General features: G+C 39.9%; 1 protein-coding gene across 1 annotated transcript; it reads left to right on the top strand.

Moving 5' to 3' along the window:
• The first annotated feature begins 19 nt into the window (after positions 1-19).
• On the top strand, positions 20-18,215 carry LOC132932753 (uncharacterized). The gene is made up of 5 exons (XM_060999118.1): positions 20-49; positions 112-188; positions 17,708-17,847; positions 17,914-17,961; positions 18,028-18,215. Exons 1-5 carry the CDS (start codon positions 20-22, stop codon positions 18,213-18,215), a joined length of 483 nt encoding a protein of 160 aa, XP_060855101.1.
• The last annotated feature ends 1,278 nt before the right edge of the window (positions 18,216-19,493 follow it).

The raw sequence follows: 19,493 nt of genomic DNA, 5'->3' as shown, positions 1-19,493 counted from the left end.
ACAAAATTGTAAGATATGAATGCACACATGTGGTATTGGAGAGACCACAGTTAGTTGTGAATTTGAGAATACCTTTTAATGCCATGTTTAATTTGTTTATATAAATTGTAGACGTTGTATGAATCGATGGCTGGTGGCTCGTGTGATTCGGCGTTGCGGCAGCTGGAGGCGCTAATAATTTCAACACCGTAAGTAGTCAATTGGATAATTTTTTTGTAATGCCATTATCCTAACAATATTTTTTCCTCTAATATTTTTCAGATCTCATGAATAAAAACTTTTTTTTTCACATGTCTTGTTTTTATTTCTTACCTTAATATAATAATCATGGTTAACACATTAGTTAATAGTAGTAATATTAGAGTATAATAATATGAGTAGCCTATGTGTTAGATGTACAATTTCTAGGGGTCTGATGTGATATGTTCACTTGTGTAATTATGTATTTGAATAGTTTGTGCCATTGGTAGATGTGTATCACAAAAATAGGTAGTGTAATACAAAGAACACCAACCAATACTGATGTGTCATTATAATACGGTGACGATACAAATAAAACTTTAGGCTATTAAATATAAGTCATGATTCGCCTTGCAATATTATTTTTATTCTTACATAGACGTTACAAATTATTTACAAATTACCAGTAATTCTAAGTGATGAGAGGTAAAATAGCTTAGAGTGTAATAGGTAGGTAATAATAATAATAAGGTAGCTAGTAAAATATTGATGATACAATTAAAACGTTACCTATCACAGTAAAAATAATACAAACATAACAATACAGTCTACTTGAAACTAACTGATATTTGGACTATTATTTAAAATAATTCATACTGATATAAATCACAAAGTTCTTGACATAGGCGTTTAAATGTATTATAATATACAAACATTGTAATGACAATTGGTGGTCAAACACCAATAAAATATTGAATATAATTAACTATACATTACAAAGTAATGTATATTAACTGTGTAAGAAAACTTTCCAAATGCCTATAATAATATAATAACTAACTGTAACCGTAGAACTTGTATAATACTACTAAATGCCATTGAAGGTGTGTAAAACATCAATACAACAATATAGATAGTATAAGATAAATGTTGTTAAGAGATTTTCAAGAGAAAAAGGTCTACCTAAATAACATCAGTACAATGCTCTAGGTTAAGATATCTGTTGTATTTACAAGTACCAATCATAGAACAAAGAAATCCACAGAAGAATATTTAAGTTGTTTCACACATACTAATAATCTTTCTAACAACAATAACTTTGAAACGTTGTAAAACTGTATTGCACTGTATAAAAGTATAAAAGTATACATGTTGTAGTCCAGATCATTTTTCAAAGAGTTGTACAAAATAATGTGTGTGACTACGCCTAAATCTAAGCTCTGTCCATCCTAACATCAGTACAATGTTGTATTAAGTATTAAAATAAAATACTAATAAAATACTTATCTAGTACACAACTTACAAATGGCCTAGTTCAGTAGTAAGTAGTAGTAGTAGTAGTAGTAGTAGTAGTAGTAGTAGTAGTAGTAGTAGTAATAGTAGAAAAAAAAATGTGTTATTTAATACAGAACTTTAACTTACAACAATAAAAAGAAAACATTTTAATGATTGTGTGTTCAATCTTGTGTTGGTTAGGTATTACTGTAACAACAACAATAACGACTTACATTTAAAAAATGTATTGCACTCTATAACAGTAAGTGTAGGTACTCGTATGCAATAAGTGCATTTATATGAAATCATTATATGATAAGTTGAATGTAAGGTTGAATATGAAATCATATATGTGGTGTTATTTTTTAAAGAGTCTTCAATGTGATAAAATCAAGCACACCTATATTTATCACCACTAAGTATTGATATAACACACATCAGTAGTAAATATGTTACACCGTAGTACAAACAAAGTTAGTTGTATAAATAAAGGAGAGAAAGTATTAAAATAATCTTAACATTGCTAACAGTACGGCAATATGTGAAATTATAAAACACTTATCCAGTACACAGTTCACAAAAAAAGGAGAGGTTAGTTAGGAGTCTCTAGTAATACCTACTTTGTGTAGTAGTAACATTAAGAAAATGTAAATTTATGTGAGAAAACCTTAAGTGTTCTATAGTAAAAGTTGATATATTAGTATAGTTATGAGTTAATCTAGGTAAAATAAGCTTTACCCAGTGTTTGATAAGCAAAGTGTTTGAAATCTGAAACAGCAGTAACACAATTGAATGTCGTTCAAGTTATTCTACAATTTAATCATAATATAATAAGTTGAATGAAAGTTTTATGATAAAATAGACATTTAGTTTTCAAGAATGTTGTACCGAGCCAGTATAGTATGGTAGTATAGTAGAGTACAGAAACAATGATATGCATCTAAGAGCACAGTGAATAATTAAGCATGTAAGGAATTTTAACCGCAGGTTGGGTACTACTCATTGTCATTGGCTTAACTTTAAAAATTACATACTATGGAATAAACGTAAACAAATGAAATGAAATTAGCACTGCAGAAATTGTAAATGTTGTGAAAATTGATCAAACTTGAAATAATGAAGATATGTGATCCAAATGAGTGTAATATCATGAATTTTGTTATAATATGTCATTCACTTGATATTGTGTATTAAACCGTATTTATAAGGTCTAGAAGTATACTTTTGTGAGGTCATGTGTATTATGTTACAACAAAAAGCTTGAATGCCATTGAGTTAAGTTATGAAATTAAGTTAGGTTTGAAATACACAGTAGGTACATCAAACTCACGAGAGTATACAACAGTATTAGAAGTCCAGTCAGACGGGCATACCGTCATGGTGTACTGCAATGAAATGATATTTATTGAACACACTCACCAAAGAAGGCACTGCCATGGGCCACAGACGGCGGCGCCGCGCGTTTCCCACAGCGTAGTCGACACCGGGGACGAAATGCCTCGAACACAGCTGAGATGTTTGGTTCACGGGAAAACCATGGTCCACCACAAATGCCACCCACTCAATACGACGATGTACGGCAGTTGGAAATCTAAGAGGCGACACATTATTTATTATAATATATATATCGATATGTATCAACGTGTTGTGTGAAATACCTGTGTACGGAAACGTCATCGATGTTGTCCACAACTCCGCATAAAGCACAGCGTTTGACCATTTTGAATAGCCTAAAAACATCATCACGAACGAACATATTATAATAATAGGAATAATAATAAGTGAAAAGTAAATACTGAATATTATGAAAACCTCGTGGTAAAAAAAAAACGACTGATACAGTTTGTTATCAGCGGTGATGTATGAGTATCGTGTGTTATTTTTAGAATTAATAGGTACACACCGGCTTACATGATGTACATAAAAAATAGAAAAATACGAAAAATTACATACCCAGCTCGCAGTAGCACAATATTATGAATTAACCGTAAAACACGTGTCCGCAATGGCAACGCGCCGAAACGGCCAACGGACTTACACGTCTAATACGTATTCAGCTAATACGAATGCGGTTTAATTAACGTTGTAGGTATTCAAAGTGTACGAAAAAAACTCGAAATGCGCCGTGAGCAGCGGAGAACGATGTCTGTAGGCGGTGAAAATATGTTCGTTGGCGATACGCGCCGCCGCCACGAATACACCTGTAGTTTATCTATCTAAATAGTATAATATAGTAGTAGTAGATATAAAAGTTTACTCACCGGTTTGTGAAAAGCGCCCAATGCAGAACAACAAAACTCAAAGAAAAGCACTGAATATTAAATAATACAACGTATTAGGCTTTTCGGTGAGATTTGATGTACGTTGCAAGAGCGCCGGTCACGAGATGAGGCAGGTTGACACGGGCGCGTTTCGCGTCGCCAAAGTTGTCCCCCCACGGCTCCACTCCACCCCACGCAAAGCGTATAATGTTGCGTATAATAACGGTCGTACTGTATTATCGCGCGTAGTATTGTGCACTGTATAATATTGATGGTCCACTTTTAATATTTCTCACGCATGCATAAACACTTACACCTATTATTGTATTGTGGGTATGTACGCACACAATAATAATAAGAAAAAACAACCACCTAACCTAACGTACTTATATTTACCTACGTCATTAGTGTACAATTGAACGCAAATTGGTATACCTACACTTGAAGTAATAGTTATTATAATAATTATTATGTGTCAAGACATTCGGTACCGACCCAACGAAAACATCGTGACCGTTATGTTTATATATTTATTATGTAGGTACATGATATAATATTATTAAGTTACCATACGATATACGTGTTTAGTATATTGGTGTCTTTTATCAGATACACGTGTAGGATAATAAGAACCTATACGACCTACATAAACATTAAGCATGATATGTATATCTATATACATATATTTGAAAAATCGCGTGAAAAAAATGCTCTTCGTCGCATATATTCAAGCCTAATTCATTTATTTTCATGCGCTCACCGCGACGTCAATCGGTCAAACGGGGAGTCAGAATTATAAAAGGCGAAAAAAGAGGTCCGTTATTACACGAGCGCCACAAATTAACTTCAATCCCGGCGGCCGGCATCGAAACCACGACACCGGGTCATCCGCACTAACGCCTCACCTACCTACCTACCTACTGAGTTGGAAACTGGTGCCCCGGGACTCGTACAGGAGAAAGTACGGTGGCGCGCGGCCTAGAAATTTAGCGGGGAACACGAATAAGGGGCAAACGGGGAGGGCAGACCCCTCGAAAAGGGCTAAAACTCGAATATTTGAAAAAAAAGGCAAAAAACGCGCGCAACGGCGGCGGACGTAAAGCGCGTCGTCTCGGCCGCGGAGGGCAAAAAAGTACTCAAAATCTGACGGGGAACGCGAATAAGTCATCAACGGGGAGGTCTGACGTCTTCGATAGGCGTAAAACTCGAATTTTGAAAAAAAAACGTAAAATGTTGGTTAAATACGAATATCACGATAAGGCGGAAGCGATGGCGAAAGTTAAATACCGAAAAAAAAAAACGCGAAAAAAAGAATTCCGAACTAACACGGCCGCCGCAAATTATTTTCAATCCCGGCGTCCGGCATCGAAACCACGACCCCCGGGTCATCCGCACCGACGCCTTACCTGCCTACCTACCTACCGAGTTGAAGACTCGTGTCGAATCTATGACTCTTAAGCCGTTTCGCCGTCCCGGCGAATTACGAACGCGGATTCGACGTCCGCAGAGGGCTATCGAGCCGGCGATCCCGCGGCTTCGGGCAGCGGACGACCGGCTCCGCCACCCTCGGACGTCGAAAACGCGATATTCGCGAAAAATATCGGACCCTCTGACGCACGTATTTATGCCTGTATATAGTAATACCTACTCGACGGCGGCGATATCGGCACTCGACTCTCGGCGCCGTCCCGCGGCCCCGGGAATCGTACCGGTGAAAGTACGGCCGCGCGCGGCCTACAAATTTAGCGGGGAACGCGAATAAGGGGCAAACGGGGAGGGCGGACGCCTCGAAGAGGGCTAAAACTCGAATTCTCGAAAAAAAAGGCAAAAAACGCGCGCGACGGCAGCGGACGTAAAGCGCGTCTTCTACCGGTGTCGGTAAAGAGTGTTTTCGATGTCGGAAGCCGCAGTGGTCTTGTGGTCTGATCGTCAACCGATGTCGGTTATGAGTGTTATGATAAGAACGGTGGATATTGATAAGAAAAGTGGATAAGTGATAAGGATTTTGGATTGCTGATAAGGATGTTGGATTAATGAAAAGAATGATGGATTAGTGAGAAGGATAGTGGATTAGTTAACCGGAGAGCTGTAAGTTTTTTACTGCCTTCAAAAACGCAAAATCAAATAATAGAAATCAAATATTTCGGATAATCATATAGCCACCTCGATTTATTTGGGGTCTAGCGGGTCAGTCACCTACCTCGACGTTGGACTTATATGTCTCGGCAACAGGTATGCAACGTTCAAAACGTGAAAAAAATTGTACAACATTTCGGGGGTCCATGAAAATCATATAGCCGCCGTCTTTTTATGGGTGTCTAGCAGGTCAGTCACCTCGAATGACGTTCGCCGTAGTAATAAGGGTAGGCAATCCGACTGCGTCGAATCGCGGACAACGTTCATTACTGTCACCGAAAACGGAAAATTAAGTAATAAAATTCAAAACATTTCGGGCTTCTATGCAAATCATATAGCCACCGTCTTTTTAGGGTGTCTAGCGACCTGCTGATTCAACTCGGTGGTCCGAGTAGGCAATCTGACTTCGTCGGAAAGCAGATAATATGCGACTGTCGGGTCACGTCGTCAGGTATGCAATCCGACTGCGTCGGATAGCGGACAGCGTTCTTTACCGTGAAAAAAATTTTAAACCATTTCGGGGGTCCATGAAAATCATATAGTCTCAGTCTTTTTATGGGTGTCTAGCAAGTCAGTCACCTCGAATGACGTTCACTGTAGTAATAAGGGTAGGCATCCGACAATGTGCGACGGCTGGGTTACGTCGTCAGGTATGCAATCCGACTGCGTCTAATCGCGGACAACGTTCATTACTGCCACCGAAAACGGAAAAAAAAATTCAAAACATTTCGGGATTCTATGCAAATCATATAGCCATCGTCTTTTTAGGGTGTCTAGCAGGTCAGTCACCTTTGTGGTCCGAGTAGGCAATCCGACTTCGTCGGATAGCAGACAATATGCGATGGCCAGGTCACGTCGTCAGGTATGCAATCCGACTGCGTCGGATAGCGGACAGCGTTCTTTACTGTGAATAAAATTTTAAAACATTTCGGGGGTCCATGAAAATCATATAGCCTCCGTCTTTTTATGGGTGTCTAGCAGGTCAAACCTCGAATGACGTTCGCGTAGTAATAAGGGTAGGCAATCCGACTTCGTCAGATAGCGGACAATGTGCGACGGCTGGGTTACGTCGTCAGGTATGCAATCCGACTGCGTCGCATCGCGGACAACTTTCATTACTGCCACCGAAAACGGAAAAAAAAATTCAAAACATTTCGGGATTCTATGCAAATCATATAGCCATCGTCTTTTTAGGGTGTCTAGCAGGTCAGTCACCTCAGTGGTGCGGGTAGGCAATCCGACTTCGTCGGATAGCGGACAATGTGCGACGGCTGCGTAACTTCGTCAGGTATGCAATCCGACTGCGTCGAATCGCGGACAACGTTCATTACTGTCACCGAAAATGGAAAAAATAATTACGTGAAAAAAAATTCAAAACATTTTGGGATTCTATGCAAATCATATAGCCATCGTCTTTTTAGGGTGTCTAGCAGGTCAAACCTCGAATGACGTTCGCGTAGTAATAAGGGTAGGCAATCCGACTTCGTCAGATAGCGGACAATGTGCGACGGCTGGGTTACGTCGTCAGGTATGCAATCCGACTGCGTCGCATCGCGGACAACTTTCATTACTGCCACCGAAAACGGAAAAAAAAATTCAAAACATTTCGGGATTCTATGCAAATCATATAGCCATCGTCTTTTTAGGGTGTCTAGCAGGTCAGTCACCTCAGTGGTCCGAGTAGGCAATCCGACTTCGTCGGATAGCAGACAATATGCGACGGCCGGGTCACGTCGTCAGGTATGCAATCCGACCGTGTCGGATAGCGGACAACGTTCATTACTGTCGCCGAAAACACAAAATTAAGTAATAAATTCAAAACATTTCGGGCGCATATATTCAAGCCTGTATAAGATAGTAATAGCGACACGACGGTGGAGCTCTCCGCGATGTCAATCGGCCCCCGGGACTCGTCGCGAAAGAAGCGCGGCCGCGAGCAGCCTATACATCTAGGAGGGAACGCGAATAAGGTTTCAACGGAACTGTATGGAGTTCGAAAAGGAGGTAAAACTCGAATTTCGAAAAAAATATTGAAATTTTCGTTAATTACGAATAATAGAGGCGGAAGTGATAGCAAAAGTAAATAACGGAAAAAAAAATACGGATTATCACGGCCGCCGCAAAATATCTTCAATCCCGGCTGCCGGCATCGAAACCACGACCCCGGGTCATCCGCACCTACGCCTTACCTACTGAGATGAAAACTGGTGTCGAATCTATGACTCTTAAGCCGTTTCGCCGTCCCGGCGAATTACGAACGTGGTTTCGACGTCCTTCAAAGGGCGCGTAAAGGGGGACGCGATCGCGTCGGGAAGCGGACGACGTGCTCCGCTGTCTTCGGACGTCGAAACGGCGAGATTCGCGAAAAAAATCGAACCTTCTGACGCACGTATTTATGCCTGTATATAGTAATACCCACTCGACGGCGGCGTCCTGCGGCCTGTAAATTTAGCTGGGAACGCGAATATCGCGTCGACGGGGAGGTGAGACGTTTCCAAAACGGTTAAAACTCGACTTTTCGAAAAAATTATCGAAAAACGCGGGCGACGGCGGAACTCCTATCGCACGTCGTCTTGCTCAAAATTTAACGGGGAACGCGAATAAGGTCCGAACGGGGCCGTCCGAGGTGCACGAAGGCGTTAAACCACGAATTTTGAAGACATTTTGAAAAAATTCGTCAAAAGTGATAAGGCGGAAGTGATAGCGAAAGGTAAATAACGAAAAAAAAAACGCGAGAAAAAAATTCCGAATTAACAGGGCCGCCGCAAATTATCTTCAATCCCGGCGACCGGCATCGAAACCACGACCCCGGGTCATCCGCACATACGCCTAAACCTACCTACCTACCTATCGAGTTGAAAACTGAAGTCAAATCTATGACTCTTAAACCGTAATGCGCAAAAAAATATATCCCTCCGACGCATATATTAAAGCCTGTATATAGTAATAACGACTTTACGCCGCTAAATTAATTATTGTTGTTAATCAATTACTTATTTAAAAACAATATTTACTAAACGTATCTATACATAAGCAATATCAAACAGTATAGGCATATCATTATACAATTTAACTACCAGATTTTACTGAAATATATGAAAATCTATTTGTTTATTAATATTGTATTATATGGTATCTGCAGCATTATAATTTTTAATTTCCTCAACCAATCAAGTCACCTAAAAACTGTAATGAATTAAGTGGGTACTATATAGTTATATTGTACTATTGTCTATTCAAGTAAAGAACCATATAATGCAGCCCTTGTTAAATAATATAGGGGGGTCACTCAATAAATGTGTAGATAATAAAATAGTATTAATTAAATATTAATTATTAAATAGTTTAATGGTATAGTCATATCATAATACAATTTAACTGCCAGAATTTAATTAAATACATAATATGTTATTTTTTGTCTATTAATATACATAATTTGACTCACCTAAAAACTGAAATATTTTATTATATATTTAATATTTAACCACATAATCGTTTGACATGGGCTCAAAACCTATCCATATAGTATAGTCATATCATAATACATTACTTCAACCAATTAACTCACTTGAACTGTAATATATTGAGCACAACATACTATACGTTAGTTATGTTACTATTGTCTATTCAAGTAATTAATTTATTATGTATTAAATAGTTTTTCATATAATATTCATAATTAAACCTACCTATTTAAGTTGTTTCAAATAGTATATAGTCATATAATCATACAATTTAATTTCCAGACCTTAATTAAATACATACATTTTTACTTCCTATGTTTATTTATATTGTATTATTTAAAATCTGTAGCATCGTTAGTATTTTACACCAAATTTGACTCACCTAAAAACTGTAGTACCCACTACATAGTATATTATATTTTTAATATTTAATATTCGAGCCCATGTCAAACGATATGGGAGTGTTGCTTTATAAACATAGATAATAAAAGCAATAGCTGTGTATATTTGTTTTTTATTAATTTGATTTTATGCTAAAGATTGAACCTATCAAACGATGCTTAATAAATGTAGCTAACAATTTATCAAATAGTTTAATTGATCACTTGCTACTCATAACTAAACCTACCTACATAAGTAATATCGAATAGTATAGCCATATCATTATACAATTTAACTGCCAGAATTTAATTAAATACATGTAGATCTATTAGTTTATAATAATTATTATTGTATTATATAGTATATGCAGCAGCTATGCATCATACATAAAATTTATAATTAGCAAATCATATTACCTCAAAGAATCAACTGCCATAAAAATTTTAATATATTTAGTACTACCTTCATAGTATACATGTAGGTAAATTATATTACTATTGTCTAATTCAAGTATAAAAGAACCGTCCCATATATTCCATAAGTTCTATTTTGTTATTGTATTATTTAGAATCTGTTGCAGTAAATTTATGATTACCAAATTTGACTAACCTAAAAACTGTAATATATTAAGTACCTACTGCATAGTATAGGTATTACATATTTAATATTTAACCACATAATCGAGTCCAATAAATATTGCTCAATAAAGGTAGACAATAAAAGCAATAGCTGTGTATATCAATTTGTTATTTACCTTTAAATTAACTGTTTATTAATTTGATTTTATGCTCTTTACGGGGTAAATAAACTCACTTGAACTGTAATATATTTAGCACAACATAGTATGCATGTACATTAGTTATGTTACTATTGTCTATTCGAGTAATTAATTTATTATGTATTAAATAGTTGATTTCATATAATACTCATAATTAAACCTACCTATATAAGTTGTTTCAAATAGTATATAGTCATATAATCATACAATTTAATTTCCAGACTTTAATTAAATACATACATTTTTATTTTCTTTATTAATATTGTATTATTTAAAATCTGTATCATCTTTGTATGCTACAACAAATTTGACTCACCAAAAATCTGTAATGAATGAAGTTTTAACATTTAGTTTAGTTATTATAAGATAATAAAAGCATTAGCTGTGTATATTTGTTATATTTTATTAATTTGATTTTATGCTAATGATTGAACCTATCAAACAATGCTTAATAAATGTAGCTAATTATTTATCAAATAGTCTAATTGATCACTTAATACTCATAACTAAACCTACCTACATAAGTAATATCAAATAGTATAGCCATATCTTTATACAATTTAACTGCCAGAATTTAATTAAATACATTAAGATCTATAAGTTCATAATAATTATTGTACTATATAGTATCTGCAGCAGCTTTGTATCATACATACAATTTATAATTAGCAAATTATATTACCTCAAACAATCAACTGCCCTAAAAACTGTAATATATTTAGTACTACCTACATATTATACAATGTAGGTAAATTATATTACTATTGTCTAATTCAAGTATAAAAGAACCGTCCCATATATTCCATAAGTTATATTTTGTTATTGTATTAATATTATTTAGAATCTGTTGCAATTCGTTATTATCAATTTGTTATTTACCTTTAAATTAACTGTTTATTAATTTGATTTTATGCTCTTTACTATGTAGTAGGTACATACTATATTGCAGTTTTTAGGTGAGTCAGAACTGGTAATCATTAATATAAAGTTAAATTGTATAATGATATGGCTATACTATTTGGTATTACTTATGTAGGTAGGTATTGTGTATTTAATCATGAGCATAAAATCAAATTAATAAATAGATAATCAAAAGGTAAATAATAAATTACAGTTTTTAGGTGAATCAAATTTGGTAAACAAAAATTTAGTGTGGCATACAAAATATACCTACCCGTGGTATAGTCATACCGACCAATCGATCAATAATAATATATGTATTGTAATGCACTCTGCGTTGAAGTATTCGAACGTTTCCGTCACATCCATCGTCGACTCGAGCTAGGATATTATTATATAATTCAACTAACCCAACGACCGTATCAACTCTTAACATTTAGGCGTTTATTTAATTAAGTATACATGTACCTACAGTACCTTCTGTGGCTATATCGTGTATCAAATATATATGTATACCGATATGAGTAGCTCACGGCGTCACCGAGACCGAGTAGGCAAAAGTCTGTAAAATATAAAATCGAACGCTTCGACGCATATATATATAATATATGCCTGTACATAATAATAACGACGCCGTCCGATCTCGCTGTTCGCGAACGAAGTACAGCCACAGGCGGTCAATACATTTAGCGGAGAACGCGATTAAGTCATCAAGGGGGAGGTCCGACGTCTTCGAAAGGGGTAAAACTCGAATTTTGAAAAAAAAGGTAAAATTTTCGTTCAATACGAATATATAATATGATAAGGCGAAAATGATAGCGAAAGGAAAATGACAAAAAAAAAAATGTGGAAAAAAAAATTCCGATTTAACACGGCCGCCGCAAATTAACTCCCGGCGGCCGGCATCGAAACCACGACCCCAGGTCTTCCGTACCGACGCCTTACCTACCTACCTACCTACTGAGTTGATAACTGGCGTCGAATCTATGACTCTTAAGCCGTTTCAACGTCCCGGCGAATTACGAACGCGGTCCCAGCGTCCGCAGAGGGCTTTTGAGCCAGCGATCCCACCGCTTTGGGCAGCGGACGACCGGCTCCGCCACCCTCGGACGTTGAAATCGAACCCTCCAACGCACGTATTTATGCCTGTATATAGTATTACCCACTCGACGGCGGCGATATGGGCACTCGGCTCTCGGCGTCGTCCCGCGGCCCCGGGACTCGTCCCGGAGGAAGTACGGCCTATAGATTTAGCGGGGAACGTGAATAAGGGGCAAACGGGGAGGGCAGACCCCTCGAAAAGGGCTAAAACTCGAATATTTTAAAAAAAAAGGCAAAAAACGCGCGCAACGGCGGCGGACGTAAAGCGCGTCGTTTCGGCCGCGGAGGGCAAAAAGGTACTCAAAATCTGACGGGGAACGCGAATAAGTCATCAACGGGGAGGTCCGACGTCTTCAATAGGCGTAAAACTCGAATTTTGAAAAAAAAAACGTAAAATGTTGGTTAAATACGAATATCACGATAAGGCGGAAGCGATAGCGAAAGTTAAATACCGAAAAAAAAAACGTGAAAAAAAAAATTCCGATTTAACACGGCCGCCGCAAATTAACTCCCGGCGGCCGGCATCGAAACCACGACCCCAGGTCTTCCGTACCGACGCCTAACCTACCTACCCACCTACTGAGTTGATTACTGGCGTCGAATCTATGACTCTTAAGCCGTTTCAACGTCGCGGCGAATTACGAATGCAGTCCCAGCGTCCGCAGAGGGCTTTTGAGCCGGCGATCCCACGGCTTCGGGCAGCGGACGACCGGCTCCGCCACCCTCGGACGTCGAAAACGCGATATTCGCGAAAAAAATATAACCCTCCGACGCATGTATTTATGCCTGTATATAGTAATACCTACTCGACGGCGGCGATATCGGCACTCGACTCTCGGCGCCGTACCGCGGCCCCGGGAATCGTACTGGACGAAGTACGGCCGCGTGCAACCTGTAAATTTAGCGGGGAACGCGAATATCGCGTCGACGGGGAGGTGCGACTTTTGAGAGAGCGGTGAGACGCGACTTTAGTCGAAAAAGTCGGAAAAATCGGTAAGACGGCGACGATGCCGCGCTTTCCGCTATCGTTCTCTACGCCGCGGCGCCCTAAAATATTCGAGTACGGCCGCGCGCGACCTATAAATGTAACGGGGAACGCGAATAAGGGGCAAACGGGAAAGGCGGACGCCTCGAAAAGGGCTAAAACTCGAATTCTTGAAAACAAAGGCGAAAAACGCGGGCGACGGCGGCGGACGTAAAGCGCGTCTTCTCGGCCGCGGAGGGCCCGTCGGGAAAAAATCGCGGCCGCGCGCGGTACGTAAATTTAGCGGGGAACGCGAATAAGGTCCGAACGGGGCCGCCCGGGGACCCCGGGGGGGTAAAACTCGAAAATCTGCAAAAATGTTGAAAAAAATCGCGAAAAGTGATAAGAAGGAGTGATAACGCCGGGAACCCGTTTTCCCACCAAAATTCACTAAGTCAGTTCGGAAATTCGCCACAGGCTGCGCCCTCGGGTTTCTGTTTTATACTATAAGATTTGGGCAGCGGACGACCGGCTCCGCCACCCTCAGACGTTGAAATCGAACCCTCCGACGCACGTATTTATGCCTGTATATAGTATTACCCACTCGACGGCGGCGATATGGGCACTCGGCTCTCGGCGTCGTCCCGCGGCCCCGGGACTCGTCCCGGAGGAAGTACGGCCTATAGATTTAGCGAGGAACGTGAATAAGGGGCAAACGGGGAGGGCAGACCCCTCGAAAAGGGCTAAAACTCGAATATTTAAAAAAAAAGGCAAAAAACGCGCGCGCAACGGTGGCGGACGTAAAGCGCGTCGTCTCGGCCGCGGAGGGCAAAAAGGTACTCAAAATCTGACGGGGAACGCGAATAAGTCATCAACGGGGAGGTCCGACGTCTTCAATAGGCGTAAAACTCGAATTTTGAAAAAAAAAAACGTAAAATGTTGGTTAAATACGAATATCACGATAAGGCGGAAGTGATAGCGAAAGGAAAATAACGAAAAAAAAAACGTGAAAAAAAAATTCCGGATTAACACGGCCGCCGCAAATTATCTCCAATCCCGGCGGCCGGCATCGAAACCACGACCCCCGGATCATCCGCACATACGCCTAAACCTACCTACCTACCTACTGAGTTGAAAACTGGTGTCGAATCTATGACTCTTAAGCGGTTTGGCCGTCCCGGCGAATCACGAACGCTTTCCCGGCGTTTGCAGAGGGCTTTTCAGCCGGCGATCCCACGGCTTCGGGCAGCGGACGACCGGCTCCGCCACTCCCGGACGTCAAAAACGCGATATTCGTGAAAAAAATCGAACCTTCCGACGCACGTATTTATGCCTGTATATAGTAATACCCACTCGACGGCGGCGTTCTCCGCACTCGGCTCTCGGCGTCGTCCCGCGGACCCGGGACTTGTACCGGACGAAGTACGGCCGCGCGCGGCCTATAAATTTAGCAGGGAACGTGAATAAGTCTTCGACGGGGAGGTCCGACGTCTTCAAAAGGGGTGAAACTCGAATTTAAAAAAAAAAACGTCAAATTTTCGTCAAATCCGTATATCACGATAAGGCGAAAGTGATGGCGAAAGGAAAATGACAAAAAAAAAAACAAGAAAAAAAAAAATTCCGAAATATCACGGCCGCCGCAAATTAACGAAATTCCCGGCGGCCGGCATCGAAACCACGACCCCCGGGTCAACCGCACCGACGCCTTACCTACCTACCTACCTACCGAGTTGAAAACTTGTGTCGAATCTATGACTCTTAAGCGGTTTCGCCGTCCCGGCGAATCGCGAACGCGGTCCCGGCGTCCGCGGAGGGCTTTTGAGCCGGCGATCCCACCGCTTCGGGCGGCGGACGACAGGCTCCGCCACCCCCGGACGTCGAAAACGCGATATTCGCGAAAAAAAATCGGACCCTCCGACGCACGTATTTATGCCTGTATATAGTAATACCTACTCGACGGCGGCGATATCGGCGCTCTGCTCTCGGCGTCGTTCCGCGGCCCCGGGACTCGTCTCGGACGAAGTACGGCCGCGCGCGGCCTATAAATTTAGCTGGGAACGCGAATATCGATGGGGAGGTGAGACTTTTGAGAGAGCGGCGAGACGCGACTTTAGTCGAAAAAATCGGTAAGACGGCGACGACGCCGCGCTTTCCGCTATCGTTCTCTACGCCGCGGCGCTCTAAAATATTCGAGTACGGCCGCGCGCGACCTATAAATGTAACGGGGAACGCGAATAAGTGGCAAACGGGAAAGGCGGACGCCTCGAAAAGGGCTAAAACTCGAATTCTTGAAAACAAAGGCGAAAAACGCGCGCGACGGCGGCGGACGGTTTGCACGTAATCGCCACCGCGGCGGGCCCGCCGGGAAAAAAGTACGGCCGCGCGCGGTACGTAAATTTAGCGGGGAACGCGAATAAGGTCCGAACGGGGCCGCTCGGGGAACCCCAGGGGGGGGTAAAACTCGAAATGTGAAGAAATTTTGAAAATATCGAAAGAAATCGCGAAAAGTGATAAGAAGGAGTGATAACGCGGCGACGGCTCCGCCGCCGACGGGAGACCGCCCGTCGAATTTTTTCATTGGTAGTCTCTTACGCTGGTACGGAAAATCGACATAGGAGGCGCCACACGGGTCTTCGTTTTATACTATAAGACTAGCTCTCCGAGCGTCGCTGGGGGAGACCCCCAGACCCCCCGTGGTTGGTGAGGAGTGTTGTCGATGTCGGATGCCGCAGTGGTCTTGTGGTCTGGTCGTCAACCGATGTCGGTTATGAGTGTTATGATAAGAACGGTGGATATTGATAAGAAAAGTGGATAAGTGATAAGGATTTTGGATTGCTGATAAGGATGTTGGATTAATGAAAAGAATGGTGGATTTGTGAGAAGGATAGTGGATTAGTTAACCGGAGAGCTGTAAGTTTTTTACTGCCTTCAAAAACGCAAAATCAAGTAATAGAATTCAAATATTTCGGATAATCATATAGCCACCTCGATTTATTTGGGGTTTGGCGGGTCAGTCACCTACCTCGACGTTAGACTTATATGTCTCGGCAACAGGTATGCAACGTTCAAAACGTGAAACGTGAAAAAAATTGTAAGACATTTCGGGGGTCCATGAAAATCATATAGCCGCCGTCTTTTTATGGGTGTCTAGCAGGTCAGTCACCTCGAATGACGTTCGCCGTAGTAATAAGGGTAGGCAATCCGACTGCGTCGAATCGCGGACAACGTTCATTACTGTCACCGAAAACGGAAAATTAAGTAATAAAATTCAAAACATTTCGGGCTTCTATGCAAATCATATAGCCACCGTCTTTTAAGGGTGTCTAGGAGGTCAGTCACCTTAGTGGTCCGAGTAGCAGACAATATGCGACGGCCGGGTCACGTCGTCAGGTATGCAATCCGACTGCGTCGGATATCGGACAGCTTTCTTTACTGTGAAAAAAAAAAGTAAAACATTTCGGGCTTTTATGCAAATCATATAGACACCGTCTTTTTAGGGTGTCTAGCAGGTCAGTCACCTCAGTGGTGCAGGTAGGCAATCCGACTTCGTCGGATAGCGGACAATGTGCAACGGCCGGGTCACGTTGTCAGGTATGCAATCCGACTGCGTCGAATCGCGGACAGCGTTCATAACTGTCACCGAAAACGCAAAATTAAGTAATAATTTACATGAAAAAAATTCAAAATATTTCGGGCGTCCGTGCAAATCATTTAGTCGCCGTATTTTTTTGGGTGTCTAGCAGGTCAGTCACTTCTAATGACGTTCGCCGTAGTAATAAGTAATTGTTGTCGTTATAAGTAATAGTCGGTATTTTGTCGAAGGCGGGAATTTTTGAAAATCATGTTTGCGTGTGTATCAATCAATGTCGATATAATGTCAATTAATCAATTTGTTACCTGCATGGGTTACCTGCGTTGACAATTAACTGCGCCGACGTCCCACAAACCGTTCTTAAACATCCGACTGCCGTCCGACGGACAACACGTGAGTATATTTTGTATTATTAATTTAATTTTTTTTTTTAAAACGTTCACCGCAGATCGCAGGTATTTATCAATCAGTATAATGTAACAAATGCTTTCCGTCAGAAAATTAAAATATTTAATGTTTAAACTTAGATTTTTTGTAAGCACCTGTCCACGCTTTCCGGCAAAGTTGTTAAATATCTATACTGTGTCTACGTTGCACAGGTCGGGGAGACCAATATAGAAAAAACAAATATATTGCGCTGACATACTGTAAATGTTGCATCTTTTTTCTTTTTAGAATGAATTATATAAAGATCAACTTCAATGCGGCGGTGCAAACACTAAACATGAGCACCGCCGCCCCTGCACCGCCGGCCGAGACCGCCGTCGCCGCACGCCATCGCCATCAACCGCCGCGAAAGGCACCCCCCAAACGCCGTAAGTACATAGGTGATAGGAAAATTTAAAAGTTTACTATTAATTAACGCCTACATCGTGTTTCAGGATGTTATAGATGCAATAAAATGGGGCACACTGTCCGGCAATGCCTCGGTGAGTGTATATCGCATTTTCATAATAAAATTAAAATTAAATTAATAACGTTTGTTATATTTATAGCCCCACAAACACCTAGGAGAGCACCAGCCACACAACGTGGAGGGTTGAGTTCCGTTAGGGTAAGGCCGCCGCGGAGTCTGAGTGCAAGGTCGACACGCACTCAGACTCCCGGTCCCCAACCTATCGGAATATCAACCCCGATGGCATCAACCGTAAGTAATATTTTTAATCCTAATAGTGCTAAATAAATACAAAATTGTAAGATATGAATGCACACATGTGGTATTGGAGAGACCACAGTTAGTTGTGAATTTGAGAATACCTTTTAATGCCATGTTTAATTTGTTTATATAAATTGTAGACGTTGTATGAATCGATGGCTGGTGGCTCGTGTGATTCGGCGTTGCGGCAGCTGGAGGCGCTAATAATTTCAACACCGTAAGTAGTCAATTGGATAATTTTTTTGTAATGCCATTATCCTAACAATATTTTTTCCTCTAATATTTTTCAGATCTCATGAATAAAAACTTTTTTTTTCACATGTCTTGTTTTTATTTCTTACCTTAATATAATAATCATGGTTAACACATTAGTTAATAGTAGTAATATTAGAGTATAATAATATGAGTAGCCTATGTGTTAGATGTACAATTTCTAGGGGTCTGATGTGATATGTTCACTTGTGTAATTATGTATTTGAATAGTTTGTGCCATTGGTAGATGTGTATCACAAAAATAGGTAGTGTAATACAAAGAACACCAACCAATACTGATGTGTCATTATAATACGGTGACGATACAAATAAAACTTTAGGCTATTAAATATAAGTCATGATTCGCCTTGCAATATTATTTTTATTCTTACATAGACGTTACAAATTATTTACAAATTACCAGTAATTCTAAGTGATGAGAGGTAAAATAGCTTAGAGTGTAATAGGTAGGTAATAATAATAATAAGGTAGCTAGTAAAATATTGATGATACAATTAAAACGTTACCTATCACAGTAAAAATAATACAAACATAACAATACAGTCTACTTGAAACTAACTGATATTTGGACTATTATTTAAAATAATTCATACTGATATAAATCACAAAGTTCTTGACATAGGCGTTTAAATGTATTATAATATACAAACATTGTAATGACAATTGGTGGTCAAACACCAATAAAATATTGAATATAATTAACTATACATTACAAAGTAATGTATATTAACTGTGTAAGAAAACTTTCCAAATGCCTATAATAATATAATAACTAACTGTAACCGTAGAACTTGTATAATACTACTAAATGCCATTGAAGGTGTGTAAAACATCAATACAACAATATAGATAGTATAAGATAAATGTTGTTAAGAGATTTTCAAGAGAAAAAGGTCTACCTAAATAACATCAGTACAATGCTCTAGGTTAAGATATCTGTTGTATTTACAAGTACCAATCATAGAACAAAGAAATCCACAGAAGAATATTTAAGTTGTTTCACACATACTAATAATCTTTCTAACAACAATA

This window comes from Metopolophium dirhodum, chromosome 1 (assembly GCF_019925205.1).
Source record: "Metopolophium dirhodum isolate CAU chromosome 1, ASM1992520v1, whole genome shotgun sequence".
NCBI classification, from domain to species: domain Eukaryota; kingdom Metazoa; phylum Arthropoda; class Insecta; order Hemiptera; family Aphididae; genus Metopolophium; species Metopolophium dirhodum.
This window is presented reverse-complemented; position numbering and strand designations above follow the sequence as displayed.

Coding starts and splice junctions, on each gene's coding strand:
- LOC132932753 (XM_060999118.1), top strand. CDS start 20: ATGCACACATGTGGTATTGGAGAGACCACA. Junction 189..17,707: donor GCGCTAATAATTTCAACACC/GTAAGTAGTCAA, acceptor TTTTCTTTTTAG/AATGAATTATATAAAGATCA. Junction 17,848..17,913: donor AAAGGCACCCCCCAAACGCC/GTAAGTACATAG, acceptor ATCGTGTTTCAG/GATGTTATAGATGCAATAAA.